Source organism: Poecile atricapillus, chromosome 4 (assembly GCF_030490865.1).
Source record: "Poecile atricapillus isolate bPoeAtr1 chromosome 4, bPoeAtr1.hap1, whole genome shotgun sequence".
Taxonomy (NCBI): domain Eukaryota; kingdom Metazoa; phylum Chordata; class Aves; order Passeriformes; family Paridae; genus Poecile; species Poecile atricapillus.
In genome coordinates this window covers 22,866,335-22,875,416 of record NC_081252.1, presented here as the reverse complement: position 1 = coordinate 22,875,416, position 9,082 = coordinate 22,866,335, and the positions used below count along the sequence as shown (strand labels likewise).

Here is a 9,082-nt window from a genome sequence, read left to right as displayed (position 1 = left end):
ACATTCTTCCTCCCACCAAGTGGACTGCTGACAGTGATTTTATGTCAGAAAGGCTAGCTCTGGTAAGCTACAGCAGGTTCATTAAACTCCCTGTGGTTTTCTGCCAAGAGTATTTGGGCTTGTGATACTCTGATGAACAGGAATCTAGGGGCCTGTGAGGGAGATGCGTGGCAACTGGCAGGAGACAGCGAAAAGAGGTGAACTGTGCAAAATGTTTTTTGCAGCTAGACCTGACAGATGTGTCCACCTGTACATTTCACCCCTTTGATCGCTCCTCTAGTGAATTGCCCATAAAGCCCAAACCAAAGCAAAACACAGCACAACAACAACCAAAATGTGTAAAGATCCTCGAGTCTGGGGTACTGCTTGCTTATCAGGGTAGCCCTTCTCCCAAGAGAACAGCACAGAGCACTTCCAGAATGAGAGGAATGGAGAAATCCAAGGAGATGTATGCAGATACCATGGTCCCAAGGAGAAATGGAGGAATGTCTCATGTTGAGCCCCAGGGAGCCAAGGAAGCATGTGAAGGGAGCCAGTTCCCACAGTGTCAGCAGCTGAACAGGCATGAGTGGGTCAATGCCTCCGGAGCAGATTTGGGAGCATGGGGAACTTGCAGCCCCTCCCAGCTGGCCTGAGTCACAGCTCCAGCTGCTCTCTTCATGGGAAGGGATATGCTGACCTGGGGGGCTACCCTTCAGGGCTCAGCCACAGACAACCCAAACCTGTCAGTGTCAAATCCCTCAGTATCACAGCATGGGACACCAACTACCTTTGTCCTCTCTCCCCAGAGTGCCAACGCAGCAGTCACTGCACAGCTCTGGCAGAACCAAGGCTGAACATCATCTCGGCCTGGACTGCCCTGCAGGAGATGGCAGCTCCCGCAGGCACAGGGAGGGAATGTGTCTCCCTGCTGCCCCTGCCTGAGGGGTTTACCAGTATCATGATGCTTTAGGCTTGGCACTTTCAGGACACTGTTTTGACACCAACATTGCCCAGTGCTGCCTGATGAATATTCCCAGTTTTTGTTGTTGGCAGCAGTCCCCCACTCTAGGAGACTGTTCAGGAGCCATTCCAGGGCAGGAGCCACAAGTTAAGGTAAAAGAGGGCAGCAGAAAACAATGTTGTCCTGAGTATGGACAGGAGAAACCAGACAGCTCTCCTTTTCTTCCTTGCCTCCCCTCCTGAAGGCACCTTTCAGGCTCACCAGCACCCCTGCATCCCCCCACAGCCAGTGGCTGTGAGCTGAGCATGGGTGGGTGGCAAGAATCATAGAATCATCAAGGTTGGAAGAGACTTTACAGATCATCGAGTCCAACCATCCACTCAGCACTACCACTGTAACCCCTAAACCATCACCCAGCACCAGATTCAGATGCCTTTTAAACACCTCCAGGGATGGTGACTCCATCACCTCCCAGGGCAACCAATTCCAGTGCCTGACTACCCTAACAGTGAAAAATGTTTCAAATAGCTAGTCTGAATTTCCTATACGCCAGCTTAAAGTCTTTTCCTCTCATTCTCTTACGGCAGAAGAGACAGACCCCCCACCTGAATATTGCCTCCTTTCAGGGAGTTGTAGAGAGTGATGAGGTGCCCTCTGAACCTTCTAAACAAACACAGCTCCCTTAGCCCCTCCTCATAAGACTTGTTCTCAATAGACCTTTCACGAGGCTTGTTACCCTTCTCTGGACATGCTCCAGCACCTCAATGTCTTTCTTGTAGTCAGGAGCCCAGAGCTGAACACAGCGCTCCAGGTGCCGAGTACAGGGGGAGAATCCCTGATCCAGCTGGCCACACTTATTGACCCAGGCCAGAATGCCACTGGCCTTCTTAGCCCCCTGGGCACAGCTGGCTCGTGTTCAGCCGGCTGTCAGCCCGCTCCCACACGTCCCTTTCTGCTGGAAGAAGAAGCGGGAACAGACGCGATGCCGGAGCTGAGTGCGGGGCGGCCGGGAGGGACGGCGCACCAAGGGTCCAGCCGGCGGTGCGGAGTGTGGGGCGGCCGCGGGATGGCGGCGGTGCCCCGCTGCCGTGGCCGTGACCGGGGCCGTGCCCGGGGCCGGGGCGGCGCCGCCGGGGAGGGGTTTCCCCGTCGCGGCTTAAGCGGCTGCCGCGGGCGGGCTGCGCCGTGCCGCCATGCCGCCCTCGGCGATGCCGCTGCTGCTCCTGCCGCTGCTGCTGCTGGCGGTGCCCGCCCCGGGCACGGCGGCGGCGGGGGGCTGCGGGCCCTGCGATCCGGCGCGGTGCCCGGCGCTGCCGGCTCGGGGCTGCCCGCTGGGCCGGGTGCGGGACGCCTGCGGCTGCTGCTGGCAGTGCGGGCGCGGCGAGGGCGAGGCGTGCGGCGGCGGCGGAGCTGCGGGGGGACGCTGCGCCCCCGGCCTCGAGTGCGTGAAGAGCCGCCAGCGCCGCAAGGCGAAGGGCGGCCCGGTTCCCTCCGCCGCCGCCGCCGGCCCGCCCGGCGTGTGCCTCTGCAAGAGTCGCTACCCGGTGTGCGGTAGCGACGGGCTCACCTACGGCAGCGGCTGCCAGCTCCGCGCCGCCAGCCTGCGCGCACAGAGCCGCGGCGAGCCCGCCATCAGCCAGCGCAGCAAGGGAGCCTGCGAGCAAGGTGCGGGGCAGGGAGCGGGGCGGGCGGGCTGCGGGACCGGGGATGTCCGCTCTGCTGCCCGGGGGAAACGCCGCGCCTCCCGAGGGCTCCTCCTGCCGTTTGATCCCATCGGGGTGCTTCTTTGTAAAATGGACAGGATTTTACACCCACCTTAAATGGATCGGAGAGTCCCAGTCGGATGGCGCTGCCTAAACTTGGAGCAACGCTTCGGACCAGCCCCAGAAACGCAGAGGAGCATTGGGCACTCACTGTTGGCTTCCAGCGGTGCTGGAACTACGCGCCCTCACTTTTCGTACTTTGTCAGAAGTTTGCAACTTGGGCCGCTGTGAGGTGGAACAAAAGGGGTGAGCTATCCAGGGGAGTGTTCTGCCCAGGATGGTTGCAAGCAGAGAGGAAAGGAAATGATTAAATGGATGTGAAAGCCACAGAAATTCAGAGCCAGCATTCACTGACTTGCCTTGGTTCGAAATGAAAACGATCAGTGACTTTCCTGTGAGCTGTAGGTAGCAGTTTGCACTTTCAGTGTTTCTGACCAGAAGCTTGATTCATCCCAAGTTTTTTCTTAGGGATAGTGCTCAAGGAAGAAACTGTTCTGCTGCGGAGCCTCTACTAGAACTTCTGGCCTCTGAGAGTGATTTTTGCTGGGCAGGAGGGAGGGGTAAGACATAGCATGCAAACCATATACTAAACATCTCAAGGACAGGATAGCAGCGCCAGTGCTGTTTTGGTGGAGGAGTGTTCTCATAAACACAGTATGTGCGGGTCACAACCTCCACCTCCTCCTTCTCTTGCTTCTCATAACTGAGGCCAAGTATGTTTGCAAAAAAAAAGTTTCTGAAACTCCCAAGGCAAGCACGAAAGGCTGGGTGAGGATTGGGTTATGCACTTTGATGTTGCCCATTAAATGCCCTGTGTGGCTTTTCACAAACCTTGTCCAAAGCATTAGGCTTACATATTAGCCATAAACAGTGTGGTACAGTATTAACTCTTGGAGGGAAGGAATTTCAGCCTTCAGGGTAATGTGGAATGGGATGAGATGAGAATGGCCTCAGTCCATGCCTCTGTCTGGTATTTGAAAGGAGCCTTTCCTGCCCAGTGGCCTTCAGGAGTCCTAAAATGCGTAATCCTTCTTGGCTCTGCCAGCCCAGACAAGTGAGCAGGTGGGTCTGAACGATGTCATGCTTCAGCTGCGTGCTTGAGAAGAAGGCTGTGTTCTCACTTGTCTTGCCCAAAGTAATATGGGAGTTCATTGCAAAACAGGTATTGATACTTGTAAGATACTGTCCCAACTCCCAGACTCAATGGTGGTTCAACCTGGTGGGGCTTTGCTTCAGACTATGGAGACAGTTTGATGAGGTCAATGCAGACATGAGCCACTAGCAGGGGGTGTGCAAGGCCACTGACCTGCAAGCCTCCAACAGGTTCCACAAGACCTTTTCTGTCCTCTGATCCTCACAGCAGCAGCTTTGCTGAAGAAGGGTGTCAGAGTGGGACAGCCATTCCATGCGCAAACTGCATCCTTTCCTTGGAGAAGGTCTCTTCAGGTGTGCAGATCTGCAGCAAGATACCTTTGTGGGCTGTTACCTGCTTAAGAATTTCTCTGGAGCATGTGGTGCAGAGCAACTGGCAAAATGTCCTGTCCTCCCCCAGGTTCAGGGGACCTGTTCTTTTGGCTTCTGCTGCTGGGAGAGCTCTGAGCCAGCATCTCGGGGAAGGGAGCAGGATGGACGTGGGCTGCTCAGCAGTGGTGCCACAACTGACCCTCCAGGGATTTCCCTCAGCCGCATGAACCTCCCTTGTTCCATGGGCCTTGTGGTGATATGCGCTGCTCTGTGGCTTGCAGCAGAGGCAGGAACTCATCCCACAACCGTGCTAGACATCTGGAAGTATTTCTGTATCCCTCAGGGCCTCCAGGCAGTTAGGAGCATTGGGTGGGAAGGGCGGGGAGTTGTAATCTTCACTTGGATTTTGAAACACTGACAGGCAAGAACATCCATCCCATCGGCCTGACAGAATACAACTTTCTCCAGTGTCTTTCCAGATAGATGTCACTTTTCTAGGTTTCTAGAAGGACCTGAATACTGTGGTAGTCAAATAGTGGGAGTTCTGATTTTTGCCATTTCCCACCACAAACAGATGCAATCTCCTTAAGGCACTATCTAGGTGGGATCCAGCACAGGGAGACCACCAACAGGCAGGATCAGTTATTTTTGGGACAGTTTTTGCACTTGGGTGGCAGGGCACTTGGGCTTCCTGCTTGTGGTAGGTGGGCTCTGAGGTGTCTGCATGCCCTTGCAGGTCCTTTCAGTCCAAGAGAAAACAGCCTTTCAAGACAGTATCTAAGAATAGATCCAGAAACATCCAGCAGTGTTTAATTGCTCTTGGGATTTTAATTTTTTTTTTTTTTTTGTTCAAGTGGAGCTGGAGAGGGAAGACTTGTTTTGCATATCCTGTTGGATCTTTCTTTGATATTAAGTAGCAAAAGGAATGAGCATTTTCTCAGCCCTACAGAATTCGCCTTGACCATGTCCTTGGTTGTTTCCCACACCTCTCAGATGTGATGTCTGTGTTTTGTACAAAAATCATGAAGCCATGCAGAAAAAAGTATTTCTGCAGCAGCCAGAACTTCCTGCTGGAGGGCAAAGGAAGACACAGTTGAGAAGAGTTTGAAAGGATGGAAAGATCCCTTGTTCTACGTGCACTTGGCAGATGGAGGGCTCCAGCTGGTCCTTTCTGGAGTGGGTTTTATGTGGGCAGGAGTATTTGGGATACTCAGGACTGTTGGAAAAAGACATCATTCTTGATTGCCAACTCCTTGGAGCTGCCTGGCTGCTCTTGGTGCTGTGCCAGCAGAAAAAGCTGCCTGCCTTTTTGCTCTGGGGGAGCAGGCAGTGATGCCATGGTGCACCCTACTGGCAGGCCTCCTGCTGAGCCCTCACACTTGCACTCAGAGCTGGCCCTGGGTTAGCCCTGTTCCCTGTCAGGGCACCACTACCCACATGCCATCTCTACCTGTGTGTCCTGTCAGCCTCTTTGCCAGTTGCAGTGCTGAGGATGCAAGTGGCAGATGCTGTGAAGTTTTCCATCTGCTTTCCAACATTACCTTTAAACAGACTGTTTGCTCTCTGCTTATGAAGCTGCAGCTCAGGTCTGCTGCCAGGTCTTGCAGGCAGGGCAGGTCTGGACACAAGGCAGAAGGTCTGGGGAGCCTCCTCTGGTGGCCCCCTTGGCAGGAGGGGAGGCTGCTCAGACAGCTGAGGAGCTGCCCTCTGTCCCTGCTGTCACACAGCTGTGCACAGATGTTCAGAAGTGCCTCTTAAGGAACTGGTGGCTTCAGGAATGTGGGCTGAAATTCAATTTGCAGTGCACACATTGAGGCTGTTTGCAGCCATCTGGGACCCGGGGCAGGAGGATTGTGGTACCCACTGCCATGCAAAGCCAGCTGGCATAAAGAATTAGAGTTGCATGGCTCAGCTCAAGCCAGGCAGAAAAACAACCTCAAAGCACCAACCCTCATAAAAAAAGAAAAGCTATCAGGATTCCTGATGATGATCTCTGAGCTGAAAAATACCAGGCACCAACTTGTTACCTAACCGATGCAGGAAGGGATAAATACCCCTGAGTCTTTCTTATCATAAGCTACCAGCAAATATCTGCTTTGAGAGATGTGTTGTGACTGCTGGAAATACTGCTGAAGTTGCCTCATACGGTTTGAAGTCCCTAATACTTGTTCCAACAGGACAAGGTCTTGGGGTCTCCAGGTTGTTTTGCTGTTGTCAGTCAAGGCTTTCTCTGTGTTATTCTCCCTTCTCTCTTGGTGGAAGCCAAACTCTTGTTCTTGCTCAAATGCAGTGTACCACAAAGCAGCTCTCAGCAGACTTCAGAGGACAGCATTTCACTCTCAGGGGAACTGGTGCTGCTTTGTACCTACCTACAAAGACCTCCTGGGGGTAAAAACTCAGGGCCTCTCTGTGTGAAGGGTAAATTTGCTGGCTTGCCAAGCAGTCTGCTTTATTTCTGTTCATCTGAGTGTGGTTTAAAACTCTGTGGCTCCATGGAAGTGTTTTCCCAGCACTGGGAACATGCAGGGAATTTCCTTATGATAATGAGGGCTCACAGGATCCCTCCCATAGGGTATGGATGAACAGCAGAACCAGGAGAGGTTCTTTTACAACTGACTGTAACCAGCATTAATCTTGTCTAAATCTCACTAGCAAGGAGATCCCGGTCACTGGAGCTGTGCTGTCCCCTCAGAGAGGTATCATTTTGGCTTCCCAGAAGCCATCCCTCATGGAAGGGGTTTTTTGCTAAGGAGCCACACACCAGCTTTGGGGCTCAGAAGAAGGTGAGTGTGAGGTTTCTTGGCTGTCCACAGGGTTTAAAAAATACAGGCTGATGGACTGATGGCTGATAGGATTGTGACTGCCAGGCTCTTGTGGAGACTGGCAGCCACAGGGGCAAATATATCACCCCCCCCCCAAATTCCTGCCAATTTACCCTATCAGTGGTTTTGCATTGCTGATGCTTCACTATTCCATAAAGGTTCATCTGTGCTGCAAACAAAGTGCCAGGTTCCCACAGGTCAACTTCAAAACAAGAAACATGAATCACATCTGTTGGCTCGTTCCATCCAAATTCAGCTGTGGAGGCTTTGCCAGAAATATCTTAGTTTCGAGGGTGGTTTCTTGTATTTTTTTAATCCACTACCAGAGTAGAGCAAAGACAGGAATTTGGGGAAAAAATCTTATGGGAAATGGTAGACTGCTGTTATCACTGAGATTAGTTCATCTTCTGATTCAGCTGCATTAAGTACAAAGGCTGCCAACTCTAGACATCATAAAACATAGTTCATAGCCAGGCACATTTTGCAAGAAATTATTCTAGATTTGTTAACAAGAGGCTCAGATTGCTTTAGTTCTTTCCTCCCATTCTTCCTTTTCTGGATTTGAAGAGGCTTAGAAGAATGTACGCATTTCATGAGTAGTTTTGTCTTTGCTGGGGAAAGGTTTAGAAAAGTTTTTGCTAAGTCATCTGTGGTTGGAAATGAACTGAGTTCCCTGATTCTCCTGGGAATCTGGTTTGAGATTTTTCATCAGGTGGGAGTGGGGATCTTGCAGTGGTGGCCTGCTACCCGCTGTCTTCCACTGCAAAGGAAAACATTGCTTTTGTAGGTGGATATTTCCAGCATTTTTGTGCTGCATCCTGAGAGTCTGTGGCAGAGCACTGGGGTGGATCCCATCAGGGCCCACAGGCTTATGAGTGTCTAACAGGCACAGCAGGTCACTGATCATTTCCTCATGGATTAAGGGGGCTTTGCTTATCTCCTCATCACCAACTTCCAGCCCTGGGAGATGGGTGTGCTGAGGAGAACTGTTCTTGGTATTTAAGACAAAGAAAGTATTAGGTGCCTCTGCCTTTTTCTCATCCCCGTCACTACACTATCTTCTGCATTCAGCCAATGGTGGAGACACCCCTTGACCTTCCTTTTGCTGCCAATGTATTTATAAAAACTTTTTTTGTTGCCTTTAACTGTAGCAGCCAAATCAAATTCTAGCTGGGCTTTGGCCCTTCTAATTTTCTCCCTACATGACCTCATAACATTCTTAGTCCTCCCACGTTACCTGATCCTTTTTCCAGAGATGATAGATTCTCCTTTTTTTTCCTAAATTCCAGCCTAAGTTCTCTGTTTAATGAGGTTGGTCATTTTCCTTGGTCTTTCCACACTTGGGGCAGTCTGCTCTTGAATGTTTAACAATTCCTGTTTTGAAACACATCCAGCCTTTCTGGATTCTGTCATGTTTCATGACCAACTCCTGAACACTGCCGTTCATTGTTCTCAGTGTTCAAAAATACTGGTGAGTTAAAATTCATGTGTAACTTTGGAGGTTTCCACTGTTGTGGCACAGGTCATAAATACCTCCTTAAAAGGCATTCCACTATTTGAAAAGGTTTTGGTTCATTGGAGCTTGATTTTTTATGGTTACTGTGCTAAAAGCTACTATGGAAGTTGTTTAATGTATCACTTGGCAGCGTCCTAGAGAGCAACAGTATGCCAGGGACTATGCTAAACCTTCACTGCTCAGGAGGATCCTGTATTTCACCTGTGTCTTCATTCTCAATCATCACAGCATACCCAAATTCACTAGCAAGGAATGATTACTGATCAGCAAATTCCATCCTATGTTTGTTTTTTCTGTTGCTGGAAAGGCATGCTGTGTTTAAAAAAATGTGTTTAATCCTTTGTTGGGCTGAGGTTGGCTGAGGTTAGAACTAAATAGGAGATTACCATGTAACAAGTCTAATCAGGTCGGATTTTTGAAAGCCCTGCTTGCTTTTCCATGCATAATTGCTGCCATGCCTTTTTTCTGTGTCTCCCAGCGCAAGCTTTTCACATTCTTTCCAGGCTTTAGCTCATGGAAGTAGATGATCTTTAAGGTGCTTTTCAACCCACGCCATTCAATGAGTCTATGCCAT

General features: G+C 51.0%; 1 protein-coding gene across 2 annotated transcripts in view; it reads left to right on the top strand.

Moving 5' to 3' along the window:
- The first annotated feature begins 2,088 nt into the window (after window positions 1-2,088).
- Window positions 2,089-9,082, top strand: part of IGFBP7 (insulin like growth factor binding protein 7) — a 15,443-nt gene continuing 8,449 nt past the window's right edge. Inside the window, exon 1 of one of the 2 annotated variants that reach the window (XM_058838748.1) lies at window positions 2,089-2,608. In XM_058838748.1, the coding sequence (XP_058694731.1) occupies window positions 2,137-2,608 (472 nt within the window). In that variant the 5' untranslated portion in view covers window positions 2,089-2,136. The remainder of the gene's footprint in view (window positions 2,609-9,082) is intronic. The other variant, XM_058838747.1, reaches the window with a different exon arrangement.